This window comes from Pezoporus wallicus, unplaced genomic scaffold (assembly GCF_028554395.1).
Source record: "Pezoporus wallicus isolate ANWC-B61680 ecotype Strahan unplaced genomic scaffold, APGP_CSIRO_Pwel_v1 contig_2997, whole genome shotgun sequence".
Lineage (NCBI taxonomy): Eukaryota > Metazoa > Chordata > Aves > Psittaciformes > Psittacidae > Pezoporus > Pezoporus wallicus.
In genome coordinates this window covers 2,003,659-2,024,444 of record NW_026637066.1, presented here as the reverse complement: position 1 = coordinate 2,024,444, position 20,786 = coordinate 2,003,659, and the positions used below count along the sequence as shown (strand labels likewise).

Genomic DNA, 20,786 nt, shown 5'->3' with positions numbered 1-20,786 from the left:
CCCACCCCTGGTAGTGTTCAAGGCCAGGTTGACCGGGGCTTGGAGCAATCTGGCCTGGTGAAAGTGTTTCTGCCAGTGGTAAGGGGGGTAGAAATAGATGAGCTTTAAAGTCCCTTCCAACCCAATACTTATGGTACTTTTTAAGAGCACCTCTAATATTATCCATCTTCTCTCCTTACCTATTGTCCTGTTGCTGTGGACAATGACCTGGCATCAGTTATTGCACACACTGACTCTTGGCTGGACTACGGGAACTGAAATAACTGGATGTAAATCCTCCAGCACTTAGAAAAAACTAATTAGTGTAAAACGCTGAAGCCATCTCCTCAACAATGCAGACTACACCTCTGGTATAACAAGCACAGCAAATCCATTATTTATGTTGAATTTGTAAAACCATAAGTAATCCGGTTCACAAAGAGGCTGTTCTAGAACCACAAAATGCCTACCTGTCTATAATAAGAACTGACATTTGTTGTTACTGCCCTCTGATATATAGGAACTTTTCTTATTTCAAAGCCAGGTCTTTCCATTTAAAACCTTTATATTGCAGTAACAAAACAGGACACTGACTGCACACATTATGAAGTTATAAAGATACTGGAACAAAAAAATTCAAGCCCTTATTTTTTTATATATTTTTTCAATTTATTAATAATTTTCATATATATTTATTTATGGCTTGAGCAAAGACAAAAGAAAAAAATCTAACTCATCCCTGATCATACGGTCATCATAAGAATCAGATCTATAGTCTTCCCAGCAGCAATAAGATCCAACCTTTTTCATGAATACATTTCATCCTGTACAGATGTGAGATTTCATACTTATGGACTTACTTATGTACAGAGAAAATAAGTTAGCTCTGAAACTAGCAATGGTCTTTTATATTACAGGAATGTGAGTCATTTGTTTCTTAATCTAAGCATATATACATTCATACATACATATATATATACGTATATAATTTTATACCCTGTACCATTTTTTTAATTAACATACAAATGCTAGGTATTTTCCACTCTATTACAAAGTCATTAAAAATTATTTATGGTTTCACTGAAAGACCATGTGAATTAATATTTATTTATAGTGCTTAAAATAAAATAAAAATATATATAAAAATATTTTGCTACTAACCCCATTACTCCTATTAATGTAAACCTTAAACAGTTTGAAAGATCAGTATATGATCTTAATTGACAGAATTTGTTAGTATTAAAATAATATAAGGGGCACTGTACTGATAAATAAATGGTCTTGCAGCGTATCCATAATGTTCCAAACACTTTTAAGCAATCACTTCCCCATATACTACTCTGGGCCACTTAAATTAATGGCAGCAGCATGTTAATGGGTTAACTACATAATTTTTTACTGGTGAGTGGGAGTCAGGGAAATATTGGAAGATTTTTTAAAATATTTATTTGATGTACCACTTCAGTAAAAGACGTAACAGGCAGCATGGGCTCAAGCTCTGTTAGCTTTAGAATATTTACTTGGCTCTCAAGTACATCTGGATTCACTGCATTACATAGTTTGTGATGTCATTTAATTTTTCCATGCATCATTTAACTCAGCATTAATAGGAAAATAAGAACTTCTTTGCATTCATTTCCTTAACATGAGTCAGCTGGGTTTTAAGGAACGTAATATATGCTTGTATCAGATCCATAATGCTGATTTTTCAATGAGTTAAATTATGACACATTTAGTTTCAATATTTACTGTGACAAATCAGGCACAAATGATCACGAAAGTACTTTTTTTTTGTGGATAAGATAATGTAAAGGTTTGAGCAAACAAAACAAAATGTTCACAAAACAGTATGCTTTAAACCTGCTTTCTGTAACCATTTCCTTTCTGTTTTGAAGACATAAAAAATAATAAACCTCGTACCTATGGGCTATGTTTGACACTACATGCCTTAGGATATACTAACCATTTAATTACAATATACAAAGAGCAAATCGTGCATTTCCAGACAGACTTGATGCTATATTATATTTATTTTTGTAAATTAACACCACAGTCAACTACAAAACTACAGTGAAGACACAGAAAGCACCTGAAAGCCTAAATCAAGCTGTGGTTTACAAATAATCCTTTAAATGAAAAATCTCACTTTTAGACTTAAACCAGAGGTTCAAAGTCAGCATTATAGGAATTTTAAGGTAGACACAATTAATGAGTTGTTATTATTTTCTAAGATACCATAAAGCCTTTTCCTACTGACGGAACTTATTTTTATTGTCTTTTTTCTTTTTCCTTTTTTTTTTTTTTTTTTCCTGAAGCATGCATGGAATATTCTCAGATGCTATTGAGGATTTGAGGGCAAGGAGAAGAGAAGTGATGGTACTGGTGAAGTAGAAGCAGTTTTCAGGATCAAGCGTACAATTTTGCATAAAACATTGCATGTAAAATAACATCGTAGGTTTTAAGCCATTGCATTACAATTAACAATTGTGTTGCACTTAGCTTTAACAGATTTTAAAACTGTAAATTTTTAATTGAAAGCTGAACCTAAATTCCTAAACAAAGACCTTGCAATGGTACACCACACAGCAGCTATTTTTGTTTGGGTCTAAAAAGTTATTTACAATGGCAATATTCATAGTCTTTGTAAAAGTCTTTAGCAGTGTGAAGATATAAGTCCACGCAGTTTTCTGAAACACAAGGGTTGACATGTCATGAGGTTACAACCTATCCAGAGGAGTGCTAGTGCCAGCCTTTTGACTGCAGGTGTTTTGCAATTTATGTCTTTTCCAATCTAATTTCCAACGGAAAGTGCCAACATATGAAATGCAATGCTACATACAACTGAATTCTTCACAAGAAATTAACAATGTGTATGCAATAAATGAAATAACAAAGGTTTCAGAATATCACTCGGTCAGTGCTATGTGTTAGATTGATATTTCTCTCTTTTTTTCTAATATATCTGTTTGAAGTTTGCTATTATATTGATAATTTCCCCTTGACATAGCAAACTTCAAAATCAGAAATCTATTAGAATGACTTTAAAGTCAGTATGTTAGAAATAAGTAACATTACAGCTAAATTTAAACTTCCTTAATGGTTGCAAGAAAGAAGATATGAATTCAAACAAGTTTTTGAATTATTTTATATATATATATGTATGTTTTATATATATATATAATTTTTACATTCGTTACGTAGGGCAAAGCGGTCTGAAGTATTTTTCTCATAGTAGGCTGCTGGGGTACATTAGGAAACAGGCTAAAACAGTTCTGGGGATGGTGCTCGGTTTGTCACAAGTCCGTTGCTCACAGTTACCGGGGATCATAAGTTTGACGCGAACCGCGGTTTGTCTCCTTCGGGCTCTGTGCTTAAGACTGTCGAAGAATCCCTTTGCAGGGCTGCGGGTGGCGGCGCCGTCCCCCGGTTCGGGGGGATGGCTCCCGAGGACATCTGTCGGAAAAGCGAGACGCGCTGCGGGACGCTGGCTCGGCTGGCTGGGGGCACGCTGGGGCCCGGGGCTGGCTGTGGCAGGGAGGCAAGGGACTCCCCCACGGTGGGGTGAGGCCTGGCAATCAGGGTGGACATCTCGTGTGGCAGGGAGGGCTGTGAGGCGGACAGGGGCCGCACCTCCCGGGTCAGGTTGGTGTTGTGGAGAGCCTGCGTGCTCTTGTGGACCTCGTTCTTCTGCGCAGCCCCGGGGGGCTGCTGGGGTGCCTGCGGCTGCTGCTGCATGAGGGAGAGCTGCGAGGCAGTCGGTGAGGCATACTGGAAAGTTCGGCCGGCCAGAGGGCTCTGTACGGGTGGGCTGCAGACGGCGGTGGTGTAGGAGCAGGGCGACAGGATGGCGGCCTGCTGTGGTGTCTGCGTGCTGGGGGACGGAGAGTGCAGGTTTCCGTGAGAGAGGCTGCTGGTGGTGTACACGGGAGGAGACTGTGTCCTGGGGCGCGACGATGAGGCTGACGCGCTGGAGTTCACGGCGGGCATCTGCTGCAAGCTCACTGGGGCGATGGTCTGCACCATCTCCCTGTCGTGCTTCACGATCTGCTTCAAGATCTCATTCTCCTGGTTGTTGAAAACACCAGTGTTGAGGTCCTTCTGGAACTTCTGCAGGAGGATCGAATTCTTCTTCCCTTCACAGAGAGGCAGAAGAGTTAGCAAGCCTGACATGCAGGGGCAGATCCCCCCTCTGACTTTGCATTTCAGCATCCATCACCGAGGTTTTGTGTACCACAAAAGCCTCAGTGAACAGTGCTGAGTCCACTGCAGCAGGCTGTGGCACATGGGGTACCTCCACAGTGACTGGTGCTGGCACAGCCCCTGATGGCTGACCTTCACACACAGCCAGTGCCCCTCTCCCTGCCTGAGCGTGGCAGGGCTTTGTAATTCCATTGTGCTCAAAGGCACCTGAAGTTTCTGTGCCCCTCCATTTGCAGTGCATTGTGATTACCACAGTTATTCTGAAAATGTAACCACGGTAATTTACTGAACAGGGTGGAAAAAGTCATTGGGTTCTGCATGTGTAATGTCCTCCCTTGTTGCAAAACTGTCCTAATTTCCACTAAATCGTTACATAAGTTATAAATACACCTGCCATTTAGCACATTCCCTGGAACTAATTATTAGGCATTAGTAACCAGTGACCACTAGCTTCCCAGAAATCATTTTTTAAAGGTTTGTGAACTGATACGAACTCACGGACAATGTGACGCTTGCATAATAAAGGATGATGTACACTGTGTCCTGATGTCTGCCCGACGGCTGTCAGTGTCTGCAAGACGTAGACACTATTCTGTGTGATCAGATGCACTCAACTGTCCCTTTTTTTATTTTGATAAAACTCAGCACTTCAGATGGGATTGCTACTCCAGTAATGGACTGGACTTTAGTACAAATATTATTTAAAGCAGATATCATTTTGAGCTGGTCTGCATTTGCAGAGTCTTTGTCCAGGGAGAAAAACTGTAAGTTTTAAAAGTCTCGATAATAGTGGTAATACTGAGTGCTTACAATCTGCAAAATACTAAACCAGGTCTATTAAATATTAGAAACCCGTACACCTGTATTTAATTTCTTTACTCCTGCTATAGTAAAGAAAACATGCTTTCCTCCAAATCACAGCTTCAGCATAGAGGACAGCGCAATGACACTGCCCTGCAAATCTGTCTGTACTCACTTCAAAGAAACTGCAAACATAACCCTATTGAGAAAGGGTGATGTGGGGAAATCCTTACACTGGAGCTTTCTTGTGAAGCTGAGGAAACACCATCAAAGAGGAAAAATTACTTTTTATGCATAGCTGCATTTTAAAACCAGTATCAATAATGATGATAAAAGTGCAATTCTCCCAGCTAAAGACCACATATTTTATCTAGTTATGTTCTACTGGAGAGGTCCAGAATATCTAGATGAACAACAGCACACTGCACAACCTGTTTTGATAATCTGCCATGTTCTTCTGCCTTTCACTTGGATATCATTGGCCTGCTTTTCTGATTGCAAGCAGATCTGAGCAAAGCCAATGTGCAGCCATAAAGGCTAGTAATGCCCATGTTGTGAGGAAAATGAGAGCCCTGCTACACAGGATTAATTCACTTCAACAGACAGGGGGGTTTGTGAGTGCTGAGAGGCTTCAGCTCTTCCCAGCATTATAGATGTCATCTGTAAAATATTTATGCAGGAAAATATCATCTACTGCTCATAAAACAGCATAAATCCTATTAAGTGCTGAGGGCAGCGAAAAGAAACATATAGGATTAATAAATAATACTAATGATAATTAAAGTATACAAAATAATCCTCAAAGGAATGAGAGCTTTCTAAAACTCAAAAGTTTGTTTATTATTAGAGAGTATGATTGCAGTATTTATTGCCTGGACATGTCTTATTCATAGATCAACAGAACATTTACTGCAGCGTAACAGAAAGAAAACTTTTTGAAAAGGGTTTAATCTGGGCATTTTATTCTGCAACTCATGGAAAAGAAAAGAGAGAAAGGTTTTAAGATTTCCTAATATGGTGAAAAAAATACCTATCCTGTCAAGTCTATCAATTGCCACGGTTTCAAAGGCCCTCCTCATCATGGGGTACTCTTCTAGAACCTCGTTGAAGTTGTCCACTGAGAGGGAATATAGACGACAGTATGTGTCTGCTCGTACACTGGCAGTTCGACGGCCCTTGGTCAAAAGGCAAATCTCTGGGAAGAGAAAAATTCAACCACACAGAAAACAAAGAGGTTAGTGAACCATGTGAAACCTAAAAGCTAGAAAGTGACTCAGTGCTAACAAGTAATATGTGAGTACTCAGCAGCAATTTTTCTATTGCTGTTTATGCAAGGTTGCAGGGAAAATTCTGAAGGTATTTGATTGTATTTTTGCTATCCTAAAAAAACTGATGTGATTTAAGAGCCCTGCTTATATGTTTTCTCAGTCTGGACTCTTGTTTTATCAAGCCTTTAAAAAAAAAATAAAAACCCATAAAGTTGTGAGAAATGATCCATCGGCTGTCAAACACATCTTGCTGACTCAATTAACCCAAGTGATGCTACTGATTTTTTTTTAAATATCCAGCTGACATAGAGGACCAATTCCTTTCATAATTCACCATATTTATTGAGCTAATTTAGAAATCATATAATGATATTTGAATATAAGAGCTATTCTAAGGAAAAATACTGCAGGCATGAAAATGCTTTGTTTCCTTAGGTTTAATGTCATAGCTATTTTGTGAGAGCAAACTTATGATTTTAGACTTTTTTGGGGGGCTAAAAACCATAAACCTTTCAACCTCTGCTTACTCCATTTTACTAGTCTAGGAGACTTTCATTCTTAAACAGGGGATACCAAAGCCATATGCAGAGTCCCAAGAGACAGCCCCAAATTTGCAACTGCTAATTTCCCAAACCCACAAGAAGAATGTTACCAGATAAAGGCCAAAGTCAAGGTCCAAGGCTTGTAACAGAAAAACATATGGAGAAGAGTATTTATTTATTTATATTAAACTATTAATTGATAAGTCAATTGCACAAAGAAGTATTTGTGCTGATCCCATTTTCAAGCTGGGGAATAAGAACACTTAGAAATACTAGCACTTCTCAGGCTCAGACAGAGTGAGAGATGGTTTCCTTACACAGTTCTTTTGATCAAGAGCAGTAAGTTCATATTTGCTCATTTTTAGATACTAGCTAGGGAACTCTCTCCTACCCTGCTTGTGTGTCTGTCATAAGTGATTTTTCTCAATCTCAGTCAGTCTCAAGTATGGAAGCCCAAATATTCTGCATTATATTCAGATCTATAAAGAGCTTGCATAGTTCTCTTTTTTTTTTTTGCATGTCTTTAACAAAATAATTTTTTTATTAATCTAGAATGCAAAAGAACCTTGATGGTTTTTCTTCTCATATTTCTTGTTGATGAATTTCCATATGCTACCTAACCCTCCACACTTAGGGGCTAAGGTGCTTAAATAATAGTGGGTAAATCAAAGTATATTAATGTGGGAACAGTACTAGCAAGGAATGTACTTAAACCCCAACAGCTTTGGGAAGAATTTAGAGACTAACACATATGGTAAGAGTCTTGACTTAATGTTCCTCACAAAACCTCATGTGCATGAAATAGTAACAGTTTCCTGTAAGGAGTGGTCAGGTCAAAGGTAAGTCTGCCGTTTCCTCTTCCTTCCTAGCTCACATTGACACCTTTTCTTTTGACTGAACCCACAGCATTTTGGTTACAAGAGTAAGAAGGACATTTTGCCCAAAGAGAGCAATTAAATGCATTCAATGCCTGCTCCATTTCCTAAGATACTCTTTGGATCTCACACAGAATAAAGTTTTACAGTACAAGGTTGAATTTAGAGATAACTGTCTGGAAAATCTGTGTGATTAATGATCACCTCTTAATTTTCAGGTTTCTTTAAAGTGCTGCAAATACTACACACATAAGAAGGTGTCTTCTGCTACACTCAACAAATAAAAACTTGAGTTTAAAAAATATCACATGCCTAAAACAAAACAAATGTTGACTATGGATCCAAACCACTATAGAAGAAAGAAAAAAAAAAAAAAGAAAAAAAAGGAGAAATTACTGTTTTCATCATTATTAATCTAGAACACTGCATTTTAGATTACTTCAACAAGAAGAAACATTATGGGAAGAAACTGTAAGAGATAATGTTAGATTTCATCAGAGAACAATGAGACCATGGAATTCATGGATATTACTGCAATAAATATAGATATTTTTTTCTCTTCTTTCATCTTCTATTCTTGTCAAATAAGGGGAATGGAAAGAAAAGAATCAATGAAAACTATACATTGCACTCTGCAAACCCTGTCAGCCCACAACTTCTAGTTGAAGAACTTTTTTGGAAGTAATAACCATAATAGAGTCTTCTATTTGGATATTATAATAAAGGAAGGGTCAGAAAAGATATGGTAGATCTCACAGAGCCTAGAAACTGACCAGGGAGTGCCATAGTGGAGCCTGCCTGCTCACAAAGCAGGGAAGACTTCATGTTCTTAGCCTCAGTTGGATAGAGTCATTCAAAAGATGAACTACAGCCTTCTGGCAGAAAAAAATACCATGTGATGAATACCCATGTCATGCATTTCCAGCAATGTTCCCTGACTGATTAGAAACACTGCATTCCATATAGTATTAGTATTACCTTATATTACCTTGTATTACATATAGTCACTGATACATCATCTATATAGCCTTGTTATACGTATCTATAGCATACTCTGGCCACGAGACTGATGTGCTTCTTAACTGTATGTGTTCCACACTTATATTAATTTCATCTATTAGCTATAAACTCTCTGGCATACTAAGACATAATATATGAAATCTCATTTACTTGGACCAGAGGATGAAGACATAATGTCAAAACATGTCCCTATCAAACACTCATGTTCTTTTAAATAAATCATTTTTTTCTTTTTATGAGTAAATAAACAATAGATTTCACGAAGAGAAGAAAGCAATGAAAAGATTTGCATATATTTAAAATGAGTCCTAGTGGCATCAAGTACACTAGGTGCCCTCAACAATTATGCTCTCCTTGACATTCAGTTGATTTAAGCAGACTATGAAAGGCAAACAATAGCACAGGAGTCTGCAGTGAAACACAAAGGGCACAGATTATTTTCCAACAGCTTGGACAAACAAGGTTCTCTATTAGCATAAAAAGAAAGTGGCAGCAGCATATTACTCACTAATATTCCCATCTGCGGTTGGCATGGTGCATTGACTTCATGCTGGCACTTTCAAAGTGTCAAATACTTCTATCTTTCTTTCCAAACAAAAGAATTTCTTCAATTCTAATTAGTAATTGTCTTAGGCTTAATGAACCTGCAATTCAACTCAATTCAAGTTTCAATTTACTTATTTAATTTCTTTGGACAACTGTTCCCTAGAACATTCTGAAACAAGTATCTATAGTTGCACTAATGAAAAATGGCTATTTAAAAGCACTTGATGATGCTAAAAACATTCATTTGTTCTTAAAGTTCATATTTAATACAAATGTAGTTACTTTATCTGTGAAAATTACTATTTGTGTTCTACTAGCACCAGATCTTTCCCACAGAACAATGCAGCTCTCAAAAGAACATGGAAAAGGCCTCAAATATAATGTATTTTCTGCGGCCAAGGCATTGACTAAAAAGCACAGTGATGAAAGTTTAAAGCTAATCCTGTTCTGAAGGTTATTGATTATAATAATCAAACCTGAACACCAATATATCAGTTGCACACATACATGGGACATGGTTTAGTGGTGGTCTTGGCTGTCTTAACTCTTGGACTCAGTGATTTTAAAGGTCTTTTCCAACCTAAATAATTCTATGATTCTGTGATTCTATAGCAGTATTTCAGGAATAGCATCAGGTTCAGTTTTTCGAACACCATAAACTTCTAAAAAAGCTTCCCAGTATCTGTGTATTCTAAACTGGGGGACAGACAGATTGTGACAGAACACTCTAGAGAGGAAATTCTACATACCTGAAAGACAGTACTAAAAAGACTGATTTCAGGAAAACCTGAATGACATTAAAAAGATTAAGGTGAATGACAACCTATAGGATAACCTATAAACAATAAGGATTAGAAGGACTTTTATAATAGCCACAGTGTTAGTTTCAACTGAGATCAGGTTCATCATTCTCATTGACTGTATTGATAAGCCATTGTAGGTGATAATTTTCCCCTCTCCTGTTGTGATGTGATTCCTAAACATTTCTTTCTTCAAAAAAATAACTGCTTGGGATGTGGGAGTGGTTCACTTCTAGCACCATTTGTGATGCATTGTTTTTTTAGTCTTCCCAGGACTGGCTGCCCTAGCAATAATTTCCCAGTTTATGTTCCCACTTTATACTGACCCAGGGAAAACTCTTTTTTTCACTCTGGGAAGAAGTACTGTTTATCTGACAGTACTGCTGTCCTTTAACCATCAGTTCATTTTCGATATAAATTATACTCCAGATGAAATTACTCAAACATCAGTATAAAGTCGCCTTGCAGACAAAATGTCCACCAATAGACAAACTGTGTTGATAAAAGAAACAGTTATTAGACCTGTAGTTAGGTGGTTCATTAAAGAACACCAAACCGGTTCTGTCTCCATGATGTATTTCTTAGCTTAGGATAGTATATGGTAGCATGTAGAAAATTAATACAGTGAATTATTATCATTTGCAAAACTTTGTTTGCAAGGGCACGAAGACCAGAATGAAAGCAAAAGTTCATTTTACTAGGTGCAGGAATTAATTTTTTGTAGTAATGAATAAACAAAGAGTATTCTAGCCATACAGTGCTCTGCGTACTAAAATCAAGTGAAAATAAACAGCAGTTTATTAAGTGCTATGTCCCCTTCCAATGCTGCATCAGGTTTCCCATCATCTGTCAGATTTAACATCACAGGATCTAATGAAGTATCCTTCCAGCTAAGGACAGCTGACTATTGCCTCAGTGCCTCAGCAGGAAACTTGTTTCATCTTGTAGCAGGCATATACATTGCTGTGCAAACAGCCAAAGAGTTATTAAGACCATTTGGCTACTTTCAGCAGCAGAAGATGGAAAATCAAAGCAATTCAAAGGCTTGGATCAGCTGGTCTAACATATTTGGTAATGCTTTATGAGAACAGGACAGTGGATTAGAACAGTGTTTATTTTATAGAGAATAATGAGTTCCTAAACAATTATAGACAAAACTTAGATGTACAAAAACCTCTTTCCATCTACCCATCTTATAAGTCTTCAGAGCAAGTTGCTAACATAATTCTTTGTAACAGCAACTCTTTGCATAGTGCAGAGATAATCACTTTTTTACTTACTTCATGCTGCTGAAGTTGTCCACTGCACAAGAACAAGCTAATGGGCACTTTCTTGGAGTGCCAGTCACAGGAAGAGATATTCAGCTTGGGGCACTCTGCTCTCAGCTTTAGAACAGGCAATAAGATTCGTAGGAAAGGACTACATAAACCTGAAGAAATTAAATCAGTAAGCTTCTGCTCACCCCATTCTTTTGGAAATGGATCAACTTCCCACTTCATGTTGACTCTCTCATAGAGCAAACATGGAGAAGCTGTTTCATACGATAAAAATGTTATTGCTTTAACACATACTTCCGCATTTCTGTCTCCTTTTTCTTCACTAAACTCTGGAAAGCATCAAATGCTTTTTTTTTTTTTTTCCTATTTTTTTAAACTGTATTCTTGTTTTATTTTTCAATATATTATTGCTAGTGCACAAAATAGAGAACCCAGGGATATGCTGCTTTTTGTTACAGGAACTAAAATGACTAGCACCAGGTCTTATGATTAGTCAGAATGTAGCTAACACAAATTAAATGTGTTTCAGTAATCTACTTTCTAAAAAAAAAACAACAACAAAAAAGCTATACCAAATATCTATGCAGACTTTATTTTGCAGTTGTTTTGCAAACCAATAACCAGTATTTATGTTTACATTAGTCATGACTGTGGGGAGGTGAGGGGAGGGAGGCAGGAAGGAAGTGGTATCTCCCAAATCCATATCTATGGAATGGATGGAAATGAAAAGGCTCAGGTAACATTGTTTGAGTTCAGCAGTTCTATATTTAAGGAACCTTAAAATATAGTCACTGCTCAAGAGAAGCATTCCTGCAGCAAAGGAAAGAACAGAAGGAGGAAGGAAAACAGAGACAATTATTGCCTTTTAACAGGTTTGTAATCTGGACTGTCCAGAAGAATGCTACACAAGCCTTATACCTTTTCCCATGTTATTGACACTAAATATGGAATTGCAGAAAAGACAAGTTTGTCAGAGTGAGCAATAGCAAATACTGCCTGCATGGCCTCAGCTTTTAAAAAAATGCCACAAACAATTGCTGTAAAGTTGCTTTCACATATATGTGTTGATCAGCTGGAGAGAGGGTTCATGGAGGACGCCTGGATACAATGCTGTGTAGTTACTGTTTTGAAGAGAGAGTGAAAATGGCCAATTACAATTAAGGGTCCAAACCAAGTTCCTTAATACCTCAGTTTCAGTCTCCTGTCACTTTTTTTAAACTATTTACCTAAACTTAATTTAAATTTCCCTACTTGCAACATATGATGCCCTTATGTAGTCATCATATTAAAAAAAAAATAAACTAACCTGCAATAGTTTAGTTTATTTCACATTTTTATTGTCTACTCATAGTAATTTGAGTATTTTGTCTCTGAAGACCCTGACACATAAGTTCTCAGGATGTTATTTATTTTACTTTATTTAACAGAACAAATGAAAGAAGCAGAAAAAGTGCCATAACCAGCAGGGCTGAAATTGTCAATTTTTTTTATACAGAAAAAGAGTAGAAAGATGTGAATTACACTTCTATTAATATAGCAATTAAAAATTAAAAAAAATATTCAGTAAGCTAGAGACACATGCTGACTGACTTGTGGAAACGTCCTCTCACTGCAATTTAGGAACATGATTCTTGTTTGCAAATATCTGTCCCTGCTTGCTAGCACTCTTACCGGCTGAGAATACTTCTTCATCATGAAGACATCACATATATAAAATGTCATATATCTGAAGGAAGAGAATGCAATGGGGTCTGAAAAGAGTATCTTCTTCTATGTCTGAGGATGACATCTTGGTAAAGTATAATAGCCAATAAAAATAGAGGGCTTAGACTTTCTGAGGCAGAAAACAGGAAAAAAAAAGTAGATTATAAGGAATATCAGCACCACAAACAGTATTTTACCAGTCACTTTGCGAGTCCCAAGATTGTTATTCTTGGGACATAAGGAAGGTTCATCTCCAAAATCATTCTGAGACAGTAAGGAACCTTCAAAACAGGTGGGTTAGGAGCAGCTGGAGGCAGGCATCCATGATGTGCATTTTATAACCATTTTCCTGATCTAAAATGCAGATGAAAGATGATTGGTTCTTTATTTCTTTCCATTACTCTCTAAAGGTCTCCCTTCCCAGCTTTCATTTGCTTAACCATTTTATATAGATGAGAAACGTTAGGTACGGTAAGTGGCCTAATTAGAGAGGTTCTTTTTTTTTTTTTTCCCCCATCAGGATTTTTATTTGGCAGAGAGTGCCATTTATTTCATTGGACATAGCACCAACTTCCTGGGGTAAAAATTATTCTTCTGGAAAGAATTGCCTAACTTTAATTGACCCAAACTTTCAGAGGATGTATAGAGGAATACTTATTTTAGAAAATGTTCATATTTACTTAGGGTTTGTCAACAAGCCTGAACTGAAAGTGTGCTCCTTTTTTTTACTTTGCCCCAAAGTTGTCTTTTATGGCACCTACTTAGGAGAAGCCTGTTTCTTGAAATAATTCTTGTTTGTATCAGCCCATTTCCTTGAATAAGGCTTAACATTCTACTTGATAGCAACTCAACAAAATACAGTGTGATAACATGCTTACTGATTTAAGCTTACATTCTAAGATAAGGTGCCTAAGTAGCGATTTAGCTTTCACACTGACTGGGTCAGAGGCCAAAAGTGATTTTGTGTAATAAGTCTATGTCTACCTTTGTCCAGATGGATGCCTATTACCTACTGAAAAAAAGCCACCTGTTTCCTTACATATTCAGTGTTATGCTCCTGTCGTCTTGAGTTTGGCAAACAATAACAGTTTCAAATTAAACTATTCAACTTGAATTTAAGTGGACTGTAAAAATATTGCACTTCATTTTTTTTCCCATTAAATTATTAAACAAATGATGAGAGACTGTCAGTTCTGAATTAAATATTTAGATTAAATATTTAAGCTAAACTCAAATATTTAGTTTAAATTCTACTGTGTAAAATTGAAGGTACTTGCAAGTCATCTTCTGGTTTATCTCTGTTGGCCACCTCAGATATCGAGTCTATGCCAACGGGATATTTTGCTTGTGTCTAGCCCTTTTTTGTATCAAGTGTAAATTAAAAATTTATAATATTCTTCATGAATTTGCAGAGGTGGAATTATAATTTGGTTTTAAGACTATGTTATTTAGATAGCACAAATTATTACTAGCATTGTTATTTTTAATACTTAAATTTATATTTGTATTTGCTAATTAATAAAACTCCTAAATCCAAACACATTTTCTGCCTTTTAGTATTACAGAGTAAATTGTCTTTATCTTCTCAAAAAATCTCTTAGATTAAAAATAGGTTTATGTCTTAATAACAAGGTCTTCTGAGTGCATAGTATTTTTTATGTATTGTGTCAAAATAACAACACAATGCAGAACAAGAAACTATGTCATACCATAACAAAATTTATCCTCAAAATGGCAGACTAGTCTATGCCAAAAAAACATTTAATTTTTAGGGCATCTTGCAGACAATGCTTTTAGAAAAATGTTCTGTATTGTTTACTTGAAGAGTATTCTATGAAAGAGCTGGTATGACGATTTGGAGATCCTGCTCCCTTACAGTATTTAATTGTGTACTTGCCATTAAGGATGTGAATAAACACACCTTAGAGAGGCTACTTATAATTAATTATTTGTATTGTAGTATAAATACTGAGAAACTTAATTCACCTTTATGTTGAATAAGAAGGAGCCATATGCAGTATTTTTGCAAAATGTAAACCAGTATGTCATATCATACTGTCTAGGTGCAAGGCAGTGTGCAGTCAGGCCCTTTAACATAATTTTCTTGTATTATAATAAGCATTATATTGAAAATCTTTAAAAGTCATCTATCAAAAGAAGGTACCTAAAGTGTACCCAGAAAAAAGTAAGAGGCAAAATATAATCTAATGTGACTCAACATTTCCCATGGTATTATTTTCCACTGCACTGGTCTAAAATATACTGACAGTTGCTGTACCGAAAGGGGGAAAAGTTCCATAAATAATAGGTAGGTCAAAGTAATTCTATCTAATTGGTCTTCTACAAGCTGAAGCAAATGCAAAACACAATTTATCAGAATTTCAAGTGTGGAAAGATAAGTATTAAAACAGTATTAAATAATTTAAATGAAATGAAACATTTAAAAATCTACAGTATTCCATGAACTACTTGTTATAAAAAATAAACCAAAAAAAGAAAAGATGCCATAATATTTCTCTGGGACCTCTTCTGGGAAGAGGGGGATGAGAATCTGATATACATATAAATTTTCTAGATGAATGATGATATGCAACACAGTTAGTGATATCTACCTTCGATTAAGTAAAATGTAACATGTTTTTGTCTCTTATTATAATGTATGAGGTAGACCATCATGTTTTCATATCTACATACAGCAACTCTCATACATATTATCATAAAAAGAGTTTTAAAAAAAATCACATGTGCTATTTCATGTTCAACATACCTGAAAGCTCATAGAAAAAAAAAATAAAGCAATATTAGTTTTAGTCAGTCTACAAGTTGGCTTATTGAATGACTCCAAGTGGCATGATACCACTGGGTTTCTCAAAGAGGGAAAAAAGCAGAAAAGTCAGTGGGGAGGGGTAGCTGCAACGGACACACGACAGACTGGTTACCATAGATTACTGCACACTTACCTACTGGAACTAGGAAACTCCCTCCCACGGCAAATACAATGAAACTTTCACAGGGCCCCCAGACGCGATTCATAAAAACATACCTACACTTCCTACTCACTCAGTTTGGATTTCCTTCAATTCTCACACAGTATCATTTAAAACCAAAAGCAAGGGGTTAAATTTCCTGGAACATACGCCTAGGTTGCTGAATGAAGGAAAGCTTGTGTAAACACAGGTGGGAAAACAGATGGAGAAACGAAAAGATAGCAGGGAGACAAGTCTTATCTTGTATCCTTTGAGGTTGAGAGGAATTTTGCCAGTGACTACAGCAAGAGTAGGATGAGACCACAGTGAACAACCAGTCCTCTGTCCACCAGAAAGCAAGCTAATGAAGTAACTAACAGCAGAGTCCTGAACGTGTTCCCAGAATGCTCTTTTTAAAAAGCTGTGCTGAGCCTTACAGTTTGGGTACTGCTGGTTTTATTCCTTTCTTTTTCTCTCTGTAGGCATGTCAGCCTCACTCTGACACACCAATCAAGCACAAAGGCAGTTCTGCACATGCTTAGCTGTATCAGGACTGTACGCACAGAGTACTTCATCTCACTCCACATGGCTGGCAGCTGGAGGGAAACAGGTCATCACAAAACCATCTCCTGCTCATAAACGTGCTCTGGCAGTAGCTCTGGGACAATTTTGACTTTAATGTTTGTGGGGGTAACATTCTTAGGGAAGTTATAAAATGGCAAAAAGTTGATCTTTGTTGTTCCCAAGCAAAAGCTTGCAGTTTGTAGTGGAGTATGCGCAAACACCAGCAGACTGGGGCTGGGGTTAGAGATACGCACAGAGTGGAGGGTCACAAGGTGTCAGGGAGTAAAAGGCTCTTCCATAAGGGAAAAAGAAATTGCAGAGCCAGATCTTTGGTTTATTGCACTCCTGGATGTTTGTTGTAACTAATCATAAGAAATTTTTAATCACTAACATCCTTAATATTAATATGGAGTAATTCTGGTATCATTTGCACAGCAAAAACCAGAATTGCCTTACAGCAGTGGTATTACACCAGTTTATATCAATATACATTGGTATAATGTAATTAGATTAGTGTTACAGCTCATTAGATACATTATTATTTATGCTCTGTAAAGCCTCATACTTCTTTATACGCAAAAGGTTCATTCTTGTGCTTCAGCTGTAGAAGAGTTAAAAATCTTTGCATTTTGCCAATTTTATGTGTCTAGTGAAGAACTAATACGCAGTCTGCTCAGTAGTTCTTCCTATAACAAGAAGCTGTGGAGTAATTTCTAATACAATCACCTCGCACTTAACCAAGACTACCTTTCCAGTGCTGTAAACTGCAGATCCTCACAACACTGAAAAAGATGACAAAAATTTAAATAATTTAGCCAGCACAACATCCTCAAAATACAATTGTTTACATTTTCCCCTGCCTCCTGATTCTTATTCTCCCTCCCAGAAAGGCTGAAATTCAAGTGTGTTCATCTCAAGTTTGCTTAGCTGCAAACACATGTGCAGTCAGGCTTTCCTACTTGCTGTTCAGAAGTGATAGGTGTAAGCACCTTCCCACTCTTTTCCAGCTTCTGAAGGTTTCGACATGCTCTAAGCCCTTAGATTTTCTTCTCTTTCCCATCCATCTCATGTCCATGTCCCTGCACTCACAGTTCCTCTGTCTCATACTTCTTTGCACCACTCACAACCCGACTTTTGCCCACACTCTCTTCTCTATTCACCTCCATCTCACTCCCTATTGTTGTGTGCTACGTGTTAACAAAGTGCTGATCATCCACTCTCTCTTGACCTTCTTCGTTCACGTTTTACTCTCCCTACAGAAGCAGCTAGGAGGAGAGAAGGTCATCATTTCCATTAAGAGCAACCTTGTTTCCCCTCATAGGTAAAATGTTTGTCTCACTGGGAGAAGTTTCTCTTTTATTTGTAAAGAGAAAAGATGCGTTTACTGCTTTGCTGTAAGTAGCAGTAATCTCACTCCGAAGGAATAGGGATGCATTTTATAAAACAGAGGGGAAAAAGTGAAGAAAGACATTAAAAAAAAAATCCATAGAAATTTACAAAAAAAGAGTATTGCTGCATTTCCTCAGAAAACAACAATACACAGTCCTGGAGAATCTAATTAAAGCAGCTATAGAGTATTAAAATCCTGGAATTCTCCACTGCTGTGGTTTACATAATTTAACTTATGCAGAAATTACTATATAACTGTGCAATATAGTGAAAATTCATGTATTCTTCATGGCCCAATTCCTGTCCTTTTTGTAAAATCTCAAACAAGCACACTATGTGAAGGCAGGAATTTTAAGGTACAGCAATAAAAAGTTACTGTTTTCTTTAAATGCCAATAAAAGGCAAAGAAAATGGATTGTCCTGAATCTTTCTGAAACATTCCTTCCACCGATACATGTCTGTTCAAAACATAATTTATGGCACTCTCTGCAAAACATTTCCCCTGTGGTCATTACTGAAAGTTTTGAAAGAACACAGTCTTGCCTGAACATATTTACCTGGTCATTACTGAAAGTTTTGAAAGAACAGAGTCAATCTTGCCTGAACATATTTACACTTCTCTCTGAACATATTTAGCATCTAATAGTTGCAGATAGTGGTTTTTAGTATGCTGACTGCAGATCTGAGGGAGCATAGACTGGGCAGTATTTCTCATGTGCTTCCTTAAACATTTTGTTTATTCCATCGAAGAGGGAATGGGGGAGAGGGTAGGGGGCACACAGCTTAGGGAAAAGCATAGCACCAGAAATGACTTTCAAATTCATACTAGCAGTTGGAGTAGATACACAGGATGATAAATCAGTACTCTGAAAAAAATGTATAGGATGAAAATAAGCATCCTACATGCTGCAGGGCTAAGTAATGCTGCTGCACACAAAGTTCAAAAAGATTAGATTTACGAATACACATGAAGGTTAAGGGACTCTTGCCATAGGAATACCAATGAACAATCCACAAGATCTCTGTGGCTACCGTTATGCACATAGTCTTTCCTCCTATCTTCTCTCCAGAAAAGAGAAACCAGTGAGCACATACAAGGAAAGAAGCAGACAATTAATTAAGTCCACGTCTATGGATGGCTCTTTAGAGTCACTACTCTTTACCTCCCTCAAAAATCAACAGAAAATGTAAAGCAGAGGTGTAGTCTGATTAATCCATTCCATTAATGGTTACCCAGACACGTTCTTTTTGAGAAGAATTTCCAAGCAATTGTAAGGCTTTTCTAGCTTCATGTGAGATTTATAACACCCAGATCCATAGGGAAGCCTGTTTTCTAATTAAGAACAAAGATCAGGCAAGAGAATTTAAGTGTTTAACAGTATCTCAGTCTTCCACCCTCCAGATATTTCCTTTATTACTGCAACTTCTGTTTTTCCACACTCTCATTTTCCCAAAAGTCTCTATTCAAGCCTCTCCCAAATACTGCTGGCACTGATTTGGTTCTTCTGACATCTTAGCTTTCACACTAATTGCCAGTTCTCCAACAACTTCTTGGTATCATAAGTTTTCTACTAATACAATGTTGACAATACCGAAACAATTTACATATTCTAAATTTAATCAATGTTTTCCATGTTCAAGGAAGGATGTTGGTCAAACCCTCCAGGAGCTCTGGAGGCAAGCCTGCCTCTCAAGGGACTCCTCCCAAACCTCCCCACAGCCAGGGCCCCTGGGAGACTCAGCTCTAGGACATACCTGACATCCAACAGTTAGCTCCTCTGAGCTGGGACCAGAAACTTTCTGTCTGTTTAGGTATGGCACATTCCTCCAACTTATGTCTGCTTGTAAGGGTGTAAGTGTTGATACTGATTTATTGTGTCAGACCCAGGAGCTATACAGTTGAAATTATAAGTTGCAGCTTCTTAATCAGTACATCAGTCTCAGATTCCGTATGTCTCCATTAGGCAAAACAGGGGTATATTTATTCAAATTTAGGATCTGAACACCAACTTACTCTTGCAGTTTATTTTACCACTGTACAACACTTTGTGTCAGGAAGCTTTACTCAGACTCTGATACACATTTCAGAAGAGGACTGTCTTCTCTAGAGAGATGAGAATATTAGAAATCTTTTTTCTATGCTTTGACAAACCAAGCATTTTCAATTCACAGTTATCTGATGTGCAGCTAGCTTCCTCTCTTCTCAGCTTCAGTCAAACAGGTTGTTTTTTTTTTCTCCAGGGTCTGAATTCTGAATTCCCTTCTGGGAATACACAATGCTATGTAATATTTTGTTAAAACATATCTGAATCACACCGCTTCCATCTTAGGGCACTTACTTTCTCAGGTTCTCTGTCACTGTGTACTTGCCCTTCTTTACCTGGCCCTAACTCACCTCTCCAGGCTATATCCAGCAGCAGCTATTATTTCCTTTTTACCCCAGCAGCTGTCACGCTTTGGACGTATCTGACCCCATTTTTGCACCCCATGTTTCATCCCAGCTGCAGTCTGGATGAGCAAAACTGCTTTGGTATGCAGTGTAGTAAGTTCCTGTGGTGTCTTGGTGTTACAAATAGCTTATTTTTTGTGTGCATTCCTGTTAGGAGGGTAGCGGATGAACAGGATGAGCTAAGCAGTCACTTGCACTGCAACAACAGGCTGACAGTTATGTAAAATACTTTCATGTGCAATCTCCTCTGATCCTATGCTGGTTCAGAGGAGTATTATGGTCAGATTCAGCTTGCAGGCTCTTGCAAAATCATTTTCATAAACCGGGGCACTGCTAAGCATAGACAAGACCAAGACCAAGGTTGCTCTGTTTCTTCATCCTCAGCACTTTACCTTTTCTTTCTCCT

At 37.4% G+C, this 20,786-nt stretch overlaps 1 protein-coding gene across 1 annotated transcript in view; it reads right to left on the bottom strand.

Annotated features, from left to right (window-relative positions):
• Nucleotides 1–623: 623 nt before the first annotated feature.
• HCN1 (hyperpolarization activated cyclic nucleotide gated potassium channel 1) overlaps nucleotides 624–20,786 on the bottom strand; it is a 188,395-nt gene continuing 168,232 nt past the window's right edge. The window contains exons 7-8 of the mRNA XM_057403079.1: nucleotides 6,011–6,175; nucleotides 624–4,112 (exon numbers count right to left, since the gene is read on the bottom strand). Of these exons, the coding sequence (XP_057259062.1) occupies nucleotides 3,304–4,112; nucleotides 6,011–6,175 (974 nt within the window). The 3' untranslated portion in view covers nucleotides 624–3,303. The remainder of the gene's footprint in view (nucleotides 4,113–6,010; nucleotides 6,176–20,786) is intronic.